This window comes from Leopardus geoffroyi, chromosome B2, assembly GCF_018350155.1.
Source record: "Leopardus geoffroyi isolate Oge1 chromosome B2, O.geoffroyi_Oge1_pat1.0, whole genome shotgun sequence".
NCBI lineage: Eukaryota > Metazoa > Chordata > Mammalia > Carnivora > Felidae > Leopardus > Leopardus geoffroyi.
The window spans coordinates 54,496,642-54,514,132 of NC_059332.1; the positions used below are offsets into that span (position 1 = coordinate 54,496,642).

The 17,491-nt window shown below is 37.1% G+C and overlaps 1 protein-coding gene across 3 annotated transcripts; it reads left to right on the top strand.

Moving 5' to 3' along the window:
- Positions 1-1,102: 1,102 nt before the first annotated feature.
- On the top strand, positions 1,103-13,547 carry KIAA1586 (KIAA1586 ortholog). 3 transcript variants are annotated; one of them, XM_045498627.1, is made up of 4 exons: positions 1,103-1,582; positions 2,113-2,196; positions 6,692-6,772; positions 8,519-13,547. In XM_045498627.1, exons 1-4 carry the CDS (start codon positions 1,562-1,564, stop codon positions 10,694-10,696), a joined length of 2,364 nt encoding a protein of 787 aa, XP_045354583.1. In that variant the 5' UTR covers positions 1,103-1,561; the 3' UTR covers positions 10,697-13,547. The 3 variants fall into 3 exon arrangements, with proteins under 3 accessions (XP_045354583.1, XP_045354584.1, XP_045354585.1); XM_045498628.1 differs by lacking the exon at positions 1,103-1,582 and adding an exon at positions 1,776-1,837 and having other exon boundaries at positions 8,519-11,029; XM_045498629.1 differs by lacking the exons at positions 1,103-1,582; positions 2,113-2,196; positions 6,692-6,772 and adding an exon at positions 7,979-8,024 and having other exon boundaries at positions 8,519-11,029.
- The last annotated feature ends 3,944 nt before the right edge of the window (positions 13,548-17,491 follow it).

Here is a 17,491-nt window from a genome sequence, read left to right on the forward strand (position 1 = left end):
CTGAAATCCCACCAGCACATTAAAGAAATTGTTTAAATGCAAATCTCTCCTAGACTTTTAAGAGATTTAAAAATGGTTAATTTACATACAGCTTTTGAGTCTATCATCTTGGCAGATGTTTCTTTTTCTCAATTTTCATCTGCAAGTCCCAAATTAGCTGGTACAAATGCACCTGCAGTTTTAGTCCACTTTGTGGAAATGCAAACAGATTCATCAAATACTAGCTAGGATGTAAGTAATCAAACACCATGTTCTCCTTTAGACCAGCAAAAACAAGCCTTCAAATGAGAAAGTAAATATCTGCTGGGCATAAATAACAGACATAGATAAAGTCAGCTGAAAAATTAACAGACAGTATTTCTCCCAAAGAAATACTGCACTTGTAGAATCAAGGTGACCTTGGTGACTACTACTATCTTATTTACACAATGAGAAAATTTGTTCCCAAACTGGTAGAGTAACAACATTGTTGTTTGAAAATCTATCAGTAAGAATGAAATAGCCCTTCCTTGGCTAGTCACTGACACACAGAGAACAAGCCACATATCAAACCAAGTGCAAGGCTACAGATAAGAGGGTTCTGGGACAACAATTAGTATGTATGTTAATTTTGTACTTTTTAAGTTAACAGGACTCTGGATCCAAATTGTAGTCCAGACGTGACGTTGAACTCTTACACACAGCCCTAACTGGCTTTGAACCTATCAAAATACTGTTTCATTTAAATTTCATCTACCTCTACCTTCCTAAAAATTTGCTAATTACTCTATTGCTTTGTCTTGTGAGATGCCTTAGTTCCTCTGCTGTGTGACCTCACGCATTGTAGACCACTGTCAAAATCATAAAGGGGATTTTGTGGGACCACAGATAGGTTAGGTGATCTTGGTCTGATAGGGCTAGGAGGAAAAGCTTTAAAAGTATATTCTCGGTTAACACATGTTTTCATAAACTGTATCTGTTCACATTCGTTAATGTGTAAATACTGAAAACAAAAAAGTTGGCCACTATTTAGTAAGGAAGTATCTGAGCAAACAACGAAAGAGCATTTTAACACTACTGATCTAAATTATCTAGAACGATATTTGTATTGAAAGAGGAGGAGGAGAAGAAAAAAATTAAAAAGTAGAAGAAAGGTGGGGAGAGGGAGACAGATTAAGAAAGAAAAGCCATCTATTAATACTACTTTGGTACCGTAAAAGCCTAGAGGAACGCAACCGCCACATCTCAGAGTTCCTTTCCACTTTTCAAATATACGCGGGACGGTCTCGGGCGGCACTAGAACTACAACTCCCAGGTTCCTGCGCGGCGCGGAGAAGGCAGGCCGGGACTGTGCGAAAGAGACTCCGGGGGATAGCGGGCCAGAGCCGGCCGCTCCTCCTTTTAAAGCGGTTTCGCACCACTTTCCGCCCGCGGCGTCGGTGGCGTCGATGGCGGCGGCGGCGGCGGCGCCGTCCACGCACGGGCGGGTAACGGCGGCGCGAAGCGGTGCTGGGCGGGAAGGGAAGTCGTGGCGGCGGCGATCGCAGCAGCGGTGGTGCTGTCAGTTAGGCCTTCGGAGATAATGGGAGACCCGGGGTCGGAGGTGAGTGGTGGAGCGTCGGGCCGCGGCGTTCTCAGCCGCGCCGCGAAAGGGCTTTGTGTTTTGTTGAGTGTGCGGTCTCCTGTGCGCCCGCGGGGCGAAAGCCTCGGCGTCTCGGGCCGAGCCCAGCGTTCGGGCCTGGTCGGGTCCGAACGACGACCCAGCGGTAACAATGGCCGCCCTGCCGCCCCCGGTGCTCCCTGTTGTCGCCGCTCTGCCCGCGAGAGCGACATTTTGAGACAGGATCGCTCTTCGGCGGTGAGCGTGCATCCCTCCTCCTTGAGCAGATAGGGGAATTCGCAGGGGCTGGGGAGTCGTTTTCGGCGTCCGCTCCCCATGGCTCGGCGTCTGCAGAGGCAGAACGCGACTCCATGGAGTTCTGTTTTTAGTCGGATTTGCATGCAGTTGTGCTGTTAGGTTTCCTCAAGAGCTCGTTGTTTTAAAAAGCTCTTTCTTTTTCGTTCCTTTTGGGAAAGTCTCTTCCACCAAGTACGTGGCTGTATAGATAAGCGTGTTTTGGCTTATTTTTATAGATAATAGAATCTGTCCCTCCAGCTGGGCCCGAGGCATCTGAGTCAACAACGGATGAAAATGAAGATGACATTCAGTTTGTTAGTGTAAGTAGCAACGACATTCGGGTTTTTCCTAGAGTTCCAAGACTGCGCGTGGTAAGCCATTATGTGATTGTACTGCACCTGTCCACTCCTCATTGAGCAGCTGTGTATGAACGTCTGATAGGTACTAGACACCGGGGAGCGTGGCGTAGGATTAGGAAATTTACCCAAAGAGGCCTCTGAGCAGCTGCAGTAGCCGTCACAAAGACTGCCACTGCCGAAAGTCCGTGGTGCTCACTCCATCACGCTTCTCGTGCGTTTACTTAGCGCTGTTTTAATGCTTAGTCTAGGCGTGTTTCCAAGAGGGACAAGGTTGTCCTGTAACAGATGACGATGCAGGCGAGGGAGAGAGGACAGGTGATGATGAGGAAGGAGACAGAGAACAAGAAGGCTTGCAAGAACTCAAAATCTGAGCGTTATGTAGCTGCATAACATGAAGGCGACTAGCTTGAAGACTTCCCTGACCTGTGAGATCATGGTGTTTGTTACAGCATAGTGCAGGAGTTGATGTTCATGTGGAGATCCCTGCATCACGAGGAACACACATAGTTTTCAGAATTTCGTCCCTTCGGGTCAGTGGTCTTTAAGCATTACCAAGCGTACATGTGCGGATTCCGGGGCCTCACCCTTCCATACCCACTGACTCAGAATTTGTAGGTGGGACCTAGGAGTCTTCGTTTTGGAAAGATGAAAGGACATATGAATCTCTGAACCACAGTTTGTAAAGCCTTGGTTTAGGCAGAGTGGGGGTTATGACGTATTTGGAGATGATTTTCACCCAAAACTGTCAAGAGTTGCAAAGGCTCAGCTTAAAGTGGTATCTTAGCTACCTAAAAACTTGTCCAAACCAGTAATTACTTGAGGTTTGCTGTGAAAGGTGTATAATTTTTTTTTTAAATGAGTGCCTGTTTAATGTATGTTTGTTCTTGAATTGCTATAGATTTAGGGCAACCTGATAAACCACACTTTTTTTTCATAAATTGTTTTTTAAATCAAATAAAATCTCATCTTTAAACGTTGTTAACATGTTGTTTCTTATAGGGTCATATAGAAATTCTTTACAAGAGGGGCGCCTGGGTGGCGCAGTCGGTTAAGCGTCCGACTTCAGCCAGGTCACAATCTCGCGGTCCGTGAGTTCGAGCCCCGCGTCAGGCTCTGGGCTGATGGCTCAGAGCCTGGAGCCTGTTTCCGATTCTGTGTCTCCCTCTCTCTCTGCCCCTCCCCCGTTCATGCTCTGTCTCTCTCTGTCCCAAAAATAAATAAACGTTGAAAAAAAAAATTAATTAAAAAAAAAAAAAAAAGAAATTCTTTACAAGATTATTTCTGTGACATTCTTGCCCATTAATTGTACACATGGTACTCCCCCTTTTTTTGATACTTGGTACTTTATAAATTTGGGGGTACAAAGAGAGGTTATATGCTAACTCTGCCTTCCCTGTGTTGTGGAGTAAATGATGTAACTATGAAAATTGAAGAGCCACAGTGTCTGTTTTTGTACTGAAAAGTATTTGGAAAGAGTATTTCATGGGTCTTCAGGAAAAATAATTTTGGTTCCTCCTGACTGTGGTATAAAAATCAAAGCGAATGGGACATGATCTTCATGATATTTTGTGCAGCCAGAACTAGGAGTGGCATAGATGTTATATGACACGTGCCTTTGAGAAATGGAAGGACTCTACAAAGTTAAGGTTGGAAAAATGAATAGGTACAGGTTTATGTAACACTCTGTGGATTAAAGTATTATATTCTAAATTCTTACTGAGTTGCTATCTGATTGAGTTGCTTACTGAGGTTTAAAACTCTTAATTTAAATTTAATTTTAAATACAGAGAATCTTTTGTGTCTTTTTAAAAAAAATTTTTTTTTTAATGTTTATTTTTGAGAGAGACAGAGACAGAATGCAAGTGAGTTGGGACAGAGCGAGAGGGAGACACAGAATCCGAAACAGGCTCCAGGCTCTGAGCTGTCGCACAGAGCCCGACGTGGAGCTCGAACTCACGAGCTGTGAGATCACGATCTGAGCCGAAGTCGGACGCTCAACCAGCTGAGCCACCCAGGCGCCCCTGTATCTTTGCATCCAGAGTTTTGTACCTCCAACTTGATAGAACCTCTTATCATTTGGCCTTGTTTCCAAAAATTGATCAAATATTTGACAGCTCCATAAGGAGAAGTGAATTATATAGGCATACCATGTTTTATTGCACCTCACAAATGCTGTGGTTTTTACAAGTTGAAGGTTTGTGGCAACCCTGTGTCAAGCAAGTCGGTTGGCACAATTTCCCAATAACATCTGCTCACTCTTGTGTCTTTGTCATGGTTCAGTAATTTTCACAGTATTTCAAGCTTTTTCATCATTATTTTGTTGTGATCTGTGATCAGTGATAAATCATTGAAAGATCAAATGATGTTTAGCATTTTTTAGCAATAAAGTATTTTTTAATTAAGCTGTGTATGTATTTTTTAGACATAACACTATTGCACACTTAAAAGACTACAGTATAATATAGACATAACTTTTATGTGCACTGGGAAACCAAAAAATTCATTTGACCCACTTTATTGTGATATTCACAATATCATTCCTGGCAGTATTTTGGAAGTATGCTTATGTGGATCTAAGTAGAATTGCAGTATCAGAAAGGAGAGTAGGGATGCGTGGGTGGCTTGGTTGGTTGAATGTCCAGCTCATGATTTTGGCTCAGGTCATGATCATGTGGTTCATGGTTTGAGCCCCATGTTGGGCTCTGCGCTGGTGGCATGGAGCTTGTTTAGGATTCTCTCTCTTCCTAGGCCCCTCTCCTCTGCTCACACACTCTCTCTCTCTCTCAAAATAAATAACATTAAAATCTAAGAAAAAAGAGGGTAAAAATATTTCTGTTGCTTTTAAATGGTTACACACACACACACACACACAAAACAATGATACTTTAATTCTACTTTATTTTTTAATTTAATTCTACTTTAAAATACATTCAGAGGGGCACCTGGGTGGCTCAGTAGGTTAGGTGTCCGACTCTTAATCTCAGCTCAGGTCATGATCTCACGGTTCATGAGATTGAGCCCCAAGTTAGGCTCTGTGCTGACAATATTGAGCCTGCTTGGGATTCTCTGTCTCATTCTGCCTGTCCCCTGCTTGTGTGCACGTTCTCTCTCTCAAAATAAATAAATAAGCTCTTAAAAAACTCTTTAAATAAAAATAATAAAATTAAATAAAATACATTCAGAAACAGAATTTACTTCCCTTTGTAACCCCATTCTGTGCTGGGCTCCACCAGGATGTGCTTATTTCTTCATGTTTTTTGTATTACCATCTAGTAAAGATGAAATGCTGCTGGGTATGGTTCTCTGCTTGAGGATTCTTCAGATACAAAAAGAACATTTTTTTGTGTTCCTTTTATATCTTTTATCAAGAAGTATGTTACTGGGGTGCCTGGGTGGCTCAGTCAGTTAAGTGTCTTTCTGCCCAGGTCATGATCTCACAGTTGATGAGTTCAAGGCCCACATTCAAGCTTTGGATCCTCTGTCCCCCTCTCTCTCAGCCCCTCCCCCGCTTGCAATCTGTCAAAAATAAACATAAAAAAAAAAAGTATGTTACCACTTGATGTATTCTAGTATGGATTCCTTAGTCTTTTCATATAAATTTCTTTCCAGCCTTCATTCTGCATTAGAGCATCTCCTTTGTGTTCTGCCATATAAATATATATGTATGTGCAGCTAAAAAAACACAATATCCTGAAAGAAAGGAATGATAGAAATTTGGGGGTACAAAAAGAGCCCTTTGTTATAAATTTTACTGTAATATATATACAGAAGACTGTACTTCCTCATTGTTGGTCTTCACTCTATTTCAGTACTACATTACTATTTGTCTGGATTATCTTGTTACTAGTCTTCCCACACTTCATACTTTCCTCATCTTGAAACAGAGCTCTAATTGTTGTTCCTATCTCAACACTATTGATTGATTCATTTACCTATAGAATAAAATCTAGGTTTTTGAGCCAGGTATTTAAGGCCTCATGTGTGTTGCAGGTAGTATGTATGTAAAGAAAGAATTGAGAAAATCAGGGCTTCATGTTTGCTTGTGTAGGATGTGGAAGATAAAGCAGAGCTATTGAAGAACTATGCGATTTTGAGCTTAGATAACTAAAAGATTATTGAAAGTCATACATTTAAAAAATACACTACCATGAAGTCTGTCTCTGTCTTTTTAATACCATCCCTGTACTCTTCCCATTTTCAAAGGAATCCACATGGTTTTATTCCTCTATGTAGATTTAGTTTTTCTTTGGGTTTTGTCATCGTTACTTCTTCATCTCCTCTGAGTCTTTCATGTGCTGCTTTTGTTTCTGATTATTCTGTTCCACCTACAAGACTTCCTCTCTGGAGGAATTCTTGCTAATTCCAACAACAACAACAACAAAAACCTATTGATTGTAAATGCAAGTTTGGTTTGAATGGTTTTCATGACTTGTGAATTTGCTCAATCCTTTTTTAGGAAGGACCATCAAAACCTGTTCTTGAATACATTGATCTGGTCTGTGGTGATGATGAAGAGTCTAGCATCTATCATAGTGATGTAAGTACATTATATCTGTGGTTTTTCAGTTCTGTCATCAAGTGCAAAATGTGTTAGAGGTGGCTTGAACTGGCTTGCAAGAACTGATGGTTAGATTTTCAGGAGTTTTATGAGCTGATTTGTTAAACATAGCCGTTATTAAAAACTAAAGTGTATAAACCTACAAGGAAATAAATTACTACATTTAAGGTAGTAAATACTCAAAACTCCTCATATCTTTATTTATTTACGTCTGTTGTATCTGTATGATAGAAATATTTTACAACTCCATATTGCATACTCCTCCTGCAACATGATTGGAGTATTTACACCACGGTAATCAGCAAACTCAAAATTGGGGCTTGATTAATTATTTATTGATTATCTGAACTTCAGAAAGTGATGGATAAAATGTTAATGTAGAGTAAGCCAAAAAATGTAAATTACTAAACTGTATGTAATATGAACAATTGAGGAAAACTTGCATTATTTGAAAACTCTCCTTTGATTCAACAAAGATGTTGATATCATTGGTGACTGAGTGGAGCTCTGATATAAATCTTCATTTTTTTCACTTTTTACCTTATTCGTTAAATGAAAACGTTAACCACTTTTCATATTGGAACTATACTCGTTTTTAAATCATATGAGCAGCTTCTTTGTTGGATGATAAACATTTGTAGTCAGATTTCATGACATTATTGGTTATAAAATTTTGAAAACTGGGGTGCCTGGCTGGCTCAGTTGGAGGAGCATGTGACTTGATCTCAGGGTTGTCAGTTTGAGCCCCGCACTGGGTATAGGGATTACTAAAAAATAAACAATAAATAAACTTAAGAAAACAACATGGTAGTGAATTTTTCAACAAATAGCAAGTCGTATTGAAGTTATAGGTACAGACTGAAAGGCAAGGTAAGTAATTTAAAATTTATTTCTAAAATCATTAACAAATTTTTTTAATGAGGTTATTTTTGGTTTTTTAGATATAGGGCTCTGTTACTTCAACCTAGAGTGCTTTCTCTTTTTTCTTTTTTAAAGTTTTTTTTTGGGGGTTTTGTTTTTTGTTTTTTTTTTTAGTTTATTTATTTGAGAGAAACAGAGACAGCACAAGCAGGGAAGGGACAGAGAGAGGAAGGGAGAGAGAATCCCAGGCAGGCTCCACGCTGCCCATGGAGAGCCCATTGCAGGGCTTGAACTCATAAAACCACGAGATCATGACCTGAGCCTATACCAAGAGTCTGGCACCTAACCAACTGAGCCACTCAGGCACCCTGTAAGTTTTTATTATTATTTATATTTATTTTTGAGACACACACACACACACACAGAAAGTGGGGGAGGGGTGGAGAGAGAGGATCCCAAGCAAGCTCCACACTCAGCGCAGAGCTCGACACAGGGCTCGAACTCACAGACCATGAGATCATGACCTGATCTGAAATCAAGAGCTGGCCACTTAACTGACTGAGCCACCCAGGCACCTTCAGGTTATTTTATTTAATTTTTTTTAAGTTTATTTATTTTGAAAGAGACCATGTGAGCAGGGGAGGGGTGGAGAAAGAGACAGAATCCCAAGCAGGCTTCACACTGTCAGCACAGAGCCCCCACTCAGGGCTTGAACTCATGAGCTATGAGATCATGACTTGAGCCGAAATCAAGAATCAACGCTTAACTAACTAAGCCAGCCGCCCCCATTAACAGAAACTTTTATATCAACTCTTAAAAAGTGTTATCGTGAACTTGACTTATATATGTAAAATTATTTTTCAGATTCTGTTCCCTAAAATGCCAAAACGACAGGGAGATTTTTTGCATTTTTTAAATGTGAAGAAGGTGAAAACAGACACAGAAAGAAATGATAACAGAAATCATTGTGGACTGTCTAAGTCAGAGGAATCAAATTTCAAATATGTTGAAAAACCAGTCATTGAAGAAAATCCATCATGTTCATCAAAGGAAGAAACAGATAATCTTGTGCTTCCAGATTGTTGGAATGAAAAACAAGCATTTATGTTTACAGAACAGTACAAATGGCTTGAAATAAAAGAAGGTAAATTAGGATGTAAGGATTGTTCAACAGTTCGGCATTTGGGATCAAAAGCAGAAAAGCATGTCCATGTGTCCAAGGAATGGATTGCATATTTAGTAACCCCTAATGGCAGTAATAAAACTACTAGACAAGCTTCTCTGCGGAAAAAAATTAGGGAACACGATGTTTCTAAAGCCCATGGTAAAATTCAGGATCTGTTGAAGGAATCCGTTAATGACTCAATTTCTAATTTAGTGCATAAAAAAAAAAATAAAAATATTGATGCTACCATAAAAGTTTTCAATACAGTTTATAGTTTAGTAAAACATAATAGACCTTTGTCTGATATTGAGGGGGCAATAGAATTACAAGAGAAAAATGGAGAGGTCAGCTGTTTAAATACACGATACAGTGCAAGAAGAATAGCAGAACATATTGCAAAAGAAATTAAAATGAAGATATTTAAGAATATGATAGAAGAGAATGCCAAAATCTGCATCATAATTGATGAGGCATCTACAGTTTCAAAGAAAAGCACTCTAGTGATTTATCTCCAATGCACAGTTCAGTCGGCTCCCGCACCAGTTATGTTGTTCGTTGCTTTAAAAGAATTGGTCTCCGCCACAGCAGAGTTTATTGTCAATACGTTATTGAATACTTTAAATGATTGTGGGTTTACTAATGAATATTTGAAAGCAAATTTAATTGCATTTTGTTCTGATGGTGCTAATACAATGCTGGGAAGAAAGTCTGGAGTAGCTACAAAGTTGTTAGAATATTTTCCTAAAATCATTATTTGGAACTGTTTAAATTATCGATTACAGTTGTCACTTGATGATTCAATATCTGAAATAAAACAAGTTAATCATTTTAAACTATTTCTTGATAAAATTTATTCCATTTATCACCAGTCTAATAAAAATCAAAACAAGCTTTTAGAAAATGTAGCTAAAGATCTTGAAATTGAAATTGTTAAAATTGGCCGGGTAATGGGACCAAGATGGACAGCATGTAGTTTACAAGCTACTACTGCTGTATGGCATGCATATCCTGTATTATATATGCATTTTTCTCATTCTTGTTCTGGTTTGGCAAAGAGATTATCTAACATTAATTTCTTACAAGACCTTGCTTTAATGATTGACATTCTTGAAGAATTTTCACTACTTTCAACTGCATTACAGTCAAGATCAACTAACATTCACAAAGCACAAAAATTGATCAAACGCACCATAAGAGCTTTGGAAAATTTAAAAATCAGTACTGGAAAGCATGAGTCTCAAATTGAGGGTTTGATTAAGTCAGATAAGTTTAAAGATATTCCATTTAATAAAAACAATGAATTTAATGCTCTTCCAAGGAGTATGTTACTAGAAAATATAATTGAACACATGCATTTACGTCTTTTATCTGACAGAAACCATGACGAAAGTATTTTTAATTATTTTGACTTGCTAGAACCTTCTACATGGCCTTATGAAGAAATAACTTCACCATGGATAGCTGGTGAAAAAAAATTATTTCATCTATGTGAAATTTTAAAATACGAAATTGATTTGAATGATTTTCGAGAATTTGTACATGATAATATAAAATCAAACAATGTTTCAATTCCTATAGCTATACAAAAAGCTAAAAAGATAGTTAACACTATTGCAATCAATAATGCTGAAGCTGAAAGAGGTTTCAATTTAATGAATATAATTTGTACAAGGGTGAGAAATAGCTTAACAGTAGATCACATATCAGATTTAATGACAATAAATTTATTGGGGAAGGAGTTAGCAGATTGGGATGCAACTCCATTTGTAACGTCCTGGTCAAATTGTAACCATAGGTTGGCTACAGATAAAAGAGTTAGGCAAAAATCAGCTAAAGCCTTCTGTGAGAATCAGTTGGCTATATGGAACTTACAATAAAGGGTATTGTATATGTTTTTATCATTTGTAAATTGTGTGCTATGCATCTCTTATACATAAAAAATTCTTTGAAAGTCAATTGTTAAACTTTTATTAACATGTTTAAAAGGCATTCTCCAAAAAGCTAAAGTTGATTGTTTTTAGGAGTTACATAGTTAGAGATTAGCCCACGTCTGCTAGAGGGCCATGATATATATTCTGTACAGAACACCCAGCCATTTCCACTTTTGCTGTCTTACTTTTTACTTAAGATGCAAAAGAATAACAACCCAGTCAAGTTCTAAGCCCTAGAAATAATATGGATGCAAAATGAAATAAAAATTGCAAACCTTTTGGCTCTTTCTCATTTCTGTATCTGTGCTAATACAGTAATCTCTAGCACGTGTGGCTATTAAGCACTTGAAATGAGCTCAGTAGGACTAAGCAAATTTTTAATTTCAATTAAATATAAAAAAGTGTAAAATATTTTAAAAACTCAACTTTTAGAAATACATTTGTTACCTTGCTTATGATTCTTGTAGCGTGCCTGTCAGACTCATGTGTCATGTCTAGTATTACATAAAAACACATCACTGAATTGGTGTCAACAGATTCAGTGCACATAACTTTTTTTCTATGAATTGATATAACATAGCATTTTTATCTGAGTATTTTATATAGACAACAGGAACTAGTGATACTTATATAAATCATACTGGTAATTAGATTGAAATACCTATTTTAATTGTAATTATTTTTCTAGTTTAGACATGAATATGAACACATTTTTAAATTTAAAATGAAGGCATACTGAAAAAGAAGTAGAGATGCAGAAGCTAGTACTACAACTGGAACAGTAAACAAGATGGAAGAAGGTACGTTACAGATTTCATGATGAAAGGTAATTGCAGTGGCTGTGGGCAGAGGAAAACAAGCTGTTACTTAACAAAGACAGTAGACTGGGTAATATTGAGACTGTTTCAGCAAATGCAGAATGACTGAATGAAATCTTTCAAAGTCAAAAAAGAATTGAAATTTAGCTACTTGAAATCAGAATTAAATGTTGAACAAAAAATTTTTTTATCAATTTTTAAACGAGTTGAGCTTGTAAGTTTGGCTAGCTATAAAACAGCTTAAATTTTTACATGAAATAGAACTGGTTTTAGATGGATAGATAGTGAAATATTTAGTAATAGAAAGTGTTAGAAAATTATGAGGTAAAGCCTAAAAAATGTTTTATTAGGAAAGTGCAGAGTCCTTAGTTAAGTAACCAAACTTGTGTATAGAATACGAGACCTTTCTTACATATAAAAGATAAATTGATTTAAAATCTGAAAAATTCCTTTTTTTTGGATGAGTTATGTAATAGATGCAACTCAGGTGAAACTTGGAGTGCATTTTGTCTTACAGGACTTAAACGTTTATGAAGCAATAGTTTGAATTTGTGGCCTAAAAAAATGACCCTTGTGTAGCTTTTTGTTTTGTTTTGTTTTGTTTTTAAGCTCTGTGCCCAATGTGGGGCTTGAATTCACAATCTCAAGATCAAGAGTTGCTTCCTCTATTGACTGAGCCAGCCAGGTGCCCCTGTGTAGCTATTTTTTAATCTTTTACATTTGTCACAGGAGTTTCAACTAGATGAGAAAAAAATTACTTCTATCACAGTAAATGGTACTCCAGCCAGGTTAGGTAAAATGTCATACTTTATTGAAATTTTTAGATGAGACATTTCCCTTATTGTTCATTCTACCTATATGATACATTTTGAAGATAGTTGTCAATTTTCTGAAATGGTCTCCATGAAAGGTGTCATGGATACAGTTAAATATTCATTGTATGAGTGCAAACACTATGAATCAACATCAGCTTAAAGGATTGCTGAAAGAATTAGAAGAATGAATTTAGTGATCTTATGTACTCTGCCAGTTGGTTGAATTGTGGAAGTAAAAACTTACTGTAATGTTAACACTAGTTCAGGATTGTCTTTAACAACAAAAAAATGCTAGCCAAATATTTAATACTTAAAAAGAGAAAATGGTGGAGGCACCTGACTGGCTCAGTTGGCAGAGCATGTGACTCTTGATCGGGGGGTCATGGATTCAAGCCCCATGTTAGACAACTTACTTTAAAAAAAAGTTAAAAGAAAAAAGAGTAAATGGTGGTTTTCTCCCCATTGAATCTAAATTAGATCTCCCCAGTGATCTAAATTTGAAGCTGCAAGGAAAAGAAAAAGCCTATTTGTGTCCTACTTAGACAAGCACTAAAATTTATTTTGAAATAGAAACTTTTAAAAATAAATATAAATAATTCCACACATTTTTCTAATATGAGTCCGTATGCACAAACTTTTAACTGTATTTGACATTGTTATGTAATTTACTATGTAAACTGTAAGAAAATTTGAAAAATGTTTTATTTATTGATTAATTTGCTTTTAAATTTATTCCATAATTCTGAATTCGATGTTAACAGTACTGAGCTGACCCAAAATTAATCGAATTTACTTAGACAAATACAGTCTTCAAATTGGTATGCTTTTGCTCTGAAGGCAAATCAATTCTTTTTAAAAAGATGAATGGGATTTTTTTCATTATGGATGTAATTATTTTCTTGGAAAATATTATTTTCTTTCAGTTATTAGAAAACTGGAATAATTTGAGTATATGAATCTATTTTTCAACTAAATTTTATGAAATTTATATATAAATTAAGTATTTGTGATAAAAAAAGGCATTCAGATTCACAGATGTGCTTTACATGTAAAATACACATCAGATTTTAAGGACTTAGCATGTATAATATCACATTAATAATTATTGGTAATATGTTGAAAAATATTTTGGTTATATTGAGGTAAATAAAATATTAAAATTAATATCCATTTATTTTTACTTTATAATTGTATATGTGGCTTACATTATTCTGTTAGACAGTACTACTCTATATGATGGTTACTGTCAAGTAAGGATTCCTTCAATCCAGACTTCATTCTTGACTTCAAGATCCATAGTCAACTTCCTTCTCATCATTTTCACCTTGTCCCATAGGTATCTCAAACTGAGTATGTCTAAACCTGAACTTATCAGACCTTCACTATATTGGTCTCAGAGAACAGCACAAACATCCATCCTGTTGCTCAAACTAGAAACTTAGAAGACACTTGAAATTATTTCATCATTTTGCCCTATCTCTAACATCTTTTAAATATCTCTGTAATCTATATTTTCTTCACTATCCCCACTGTAGTTACCTTAGTTCAGGCCCTTGTTTTTCTTGCTTAGAATTCTTTAATAACTTCCTAACAAGTCTCAGTACCTTTATTTTGCCCCTTCCTTTTTTTATTTTTTTTTTTTAATATGAAATTTATTGTCAAATTGGTTTCCATACAACACCCAGTGCTCATCCCAACAGGTGCCCTCCTCAATGCCCATCACCCACTTTCCCCTCCCTCCCACCCCCCATCAACCCTCAGTTTATTCTCAGTTTTTAAGAGTCTCTTATGGTTTGCCTCCCTCCCTCTCTAACTTTTTTTTTTCCTTCCCCTCCCCCGTGGTCTTCTGTTAAGTTTCTCAGGATCCACATAAGAGTGACAACATATGGTATCTGTCTTTCTCTGTTTGACTTATTTCACTTAGCATAACACTCTCCAGTTCCATCCATGTTGCTGCAAAAGGCCATATTTCATTCTTTCTCATTGCCACGTAGTATTCCATTGTGTATATAAACCACAATTTCCTTATCCATTCATCAGTTGATGGACATTTAGGCTCTTTCCATAATTTGGCTATTGTTGAAGGTGGTCCTATAAACATTGAGGTACAAGTGCCCCTATGCCTCAGCACTCCTGTATCCCTTGGGTAAATTCCTAGCAGTGCTATTGCTAGGGTAGATCTATTTTTAATTTTTAAAAAAAAATTTTTTTTTCAACGTTTATTTATTTTTGGGACAGAGAGAGACAGAGCATGAACAGGGGAGGGGCAGAGAGAGAGGGAGACACAGAATCGGAAACAGGCTCCAGGCTCTGAGCCATCAGCTCAGAGCCCGACGCGGGGCTCGAACTCACGGACCGCGAGATCGTGACCTGGCTGAAGTCGGACGCTTAACCGACTGCGCCACCCAGGCGCCCCTATTTTTAATTTTTTGAGGAACCTCCACACTGTTTTCCAGAGTCATTTTGCCCCTTTCTTAATCCATCCTCCACACTAATTCAGGAATGGACATTCTAAAATACACATTTATTCTTACAATTTTTATTAGTTAGAAAAACATTCAGACTCAGATAACAGAAAACCAAACTTAAATCACTTAAATGGGTTTATAATCTTGAATAGGAAATCTGGAGATGGCTGCAGACTCAATAGCCTCATTGCTGTGTTATCTAGGATGCTTTTGGTCTTCCCCTTCAGGTTATAGGATGGCTGGCATAGTTGTAGACAGGCTGGAGTTAAGCCAAGGCGGCAAGGGGTGGAGCAAGCCCTGTGTAGTCATCAGGAAATCAAAAGCTTTGCCAGAAGCCTTTTCAAGTAGATTTATATTTTACTGACAAGAACTTTGTCAACATGACCATCTCTCACTGCAAGAGAGGTTTGGAATATGAACCTCTACCTTTTCTAGCTTCTTTAGTAAATATAGACAGTGGAGAAAGGGGAGTGGATGTTGGGTTAGCCGGTCTGTTAGGTTACCATATTTCTCTACTACTGAAAATCCTTCACTCGTTCCTCACTTTCTTCAAGATAGTGAAGTTCAACCTTTCTGATTCACTTATAAGAAGGCAATGTTTTTGCCTTTGTCCCCTACTAGTGAGTGTCTTAAAAGGAGTCTATAATCCTGGTTAGTAGCAATGTCAAGCACATAGGAAAGTTCAGTAAATGAAGTTTCATACATATGAATTTATTTTTATGAATTGGTTATCTCACCAAATATTCCTATTTCCCAGTGGACTTCTAAGGGAAATAAAATACAGTTTTTAATACTAGACATATTGGTATGAACTAAAATTTCACATTTACTTTGAAGACATACTGGGGTAATTCTTTAAAATGAGTTGAAAACATTGCCTGTTTTATTTAATATTTCAGACATGTTAACAGTTTTAGACAGAATTTTCAGCAAGAATTTCAATATCTAGCATTTTTTAAAAATTGCAACTGATAATGTGAAACAGAAACACAAACATCTTCTCATCTGTACTGCCCAGTTTCATGACTTAAATTTGTGTTTTAGTTTCCAGTCACATTGGTACCAAATGATACTTGTTATGAGTTAATGAGAAAGGTCAAGAACAGTCTTACTATATAATTTATATGTTTATCCCCAAAGGGGGACAGTGGTATACTTTGGTTGTATTTAAGTTCAAGTAGTTTTGAGAAGTGGTGCAGATTTGACAAAAAAGCATGAGAAATGGTAAATAAGCAGATATAAAAGACCATTTTCTTGTTAATTTCTTTAAGATATAGCAAAATTAGGGCACCTGCTTGGCTCAGTTGGTAGAGCATGCAGCTCTTGATCTTGGTGTTGTAAGTTTGAGCCCCATGTTTGTGTGCAAATTACTTAAAATTGTTAATTACTTAAAATTTGTAGAAAAATTAAATACAGCAAAAATTATAACATTGTTTCATCATATACACTAGAGCATAAAAAAGTGGAGGTGATGGTATAGGAAAGTATTTGGTTGTAAAGTTTCTATGTATTACATGAGATGATACAATGTTAATTAAGTAGAAACAAAGTTAAGAATGTACATCTTAATTCTTAGAATAACTAACTTACTTAGAATAACTAAGAATCCAATAACTGCTTGGAATTCTCTCTCTCTCTCTCTCTCTCTCTCTCTCTCTCTTTCTTTCTCTTTCTCTACCCTCTCGTATGGCCCTCTCCCCTGCTCGCATGCTCTCTCTCTAAAATAAAATTTTAGGGGTGCCTGGGTGGCTCAGTCACTGAAGCATCCAACTTTGGCTTGGGTCATGATCTCACCGTTCTTGAGTTCAAGCCCCATGTCGGGCTCTGTGCAGATAGCTCAGAGCCTGGAGCCTTTTACAGATTCTGTGTCTCCCTCTCTCTCTCTCTGCCCCTCCCCCCCTTTCAAAAATAAGTAAACATTAACAAAATTAGTAATAATAAAATTAAAATCAGAGTTACAACTAAAAAAGCAATTGATGGAACTTTGTCAAATATTCAAATATTGAAAAACAGAGCAGGGAAAGGTACAGAAGAATAAAAAACAGAATAAACAAAATACAATTGTAGCCATTGCAATAATTACATTAACTACAAATGGTCTAAACGTACCAATAAATAAGGCAGATTGCCAAAATGAATAAATAGCAATACCTACCTCTGTCCGCTAGAAATCGATTTTAGGTAAAATCACAAGTCAAAAATACCTGGATGGAGAAATGTACTTTGCCCTGTTCCTCCTGCTGTGTATAACTAAAAACCCTGAATACATTATATATAAATAAACACATAAGAAGATTGAAAGATGGAGAGAAGGCAGACCAGGTAGGGAGGGGCCTTAGAACTCAATAGAACCACAGAGTGGTGAGTTTCTGGAGTTTTCTGTTTGCCTCATATATCTCAGGCTGAAGAAGCTGAACAAGCTAGCAATCTGGAAATGCCAATGGATGCAGACAGAAAAAAAAAAAAAAAAATGCCTGCCTTGTCATGGTCAAAGGATCAGAAAAGGGCAGGCTAGCGAGACAAAACGTATTATTTTACACAATAACGTCTCTATTTCAGGCAAATACTATGGAAAAACAGTAGCCACACTCCCACTCAAGGCCACCAAGGCCAAGTGGGGAGACTGGACTCCTATCCTGG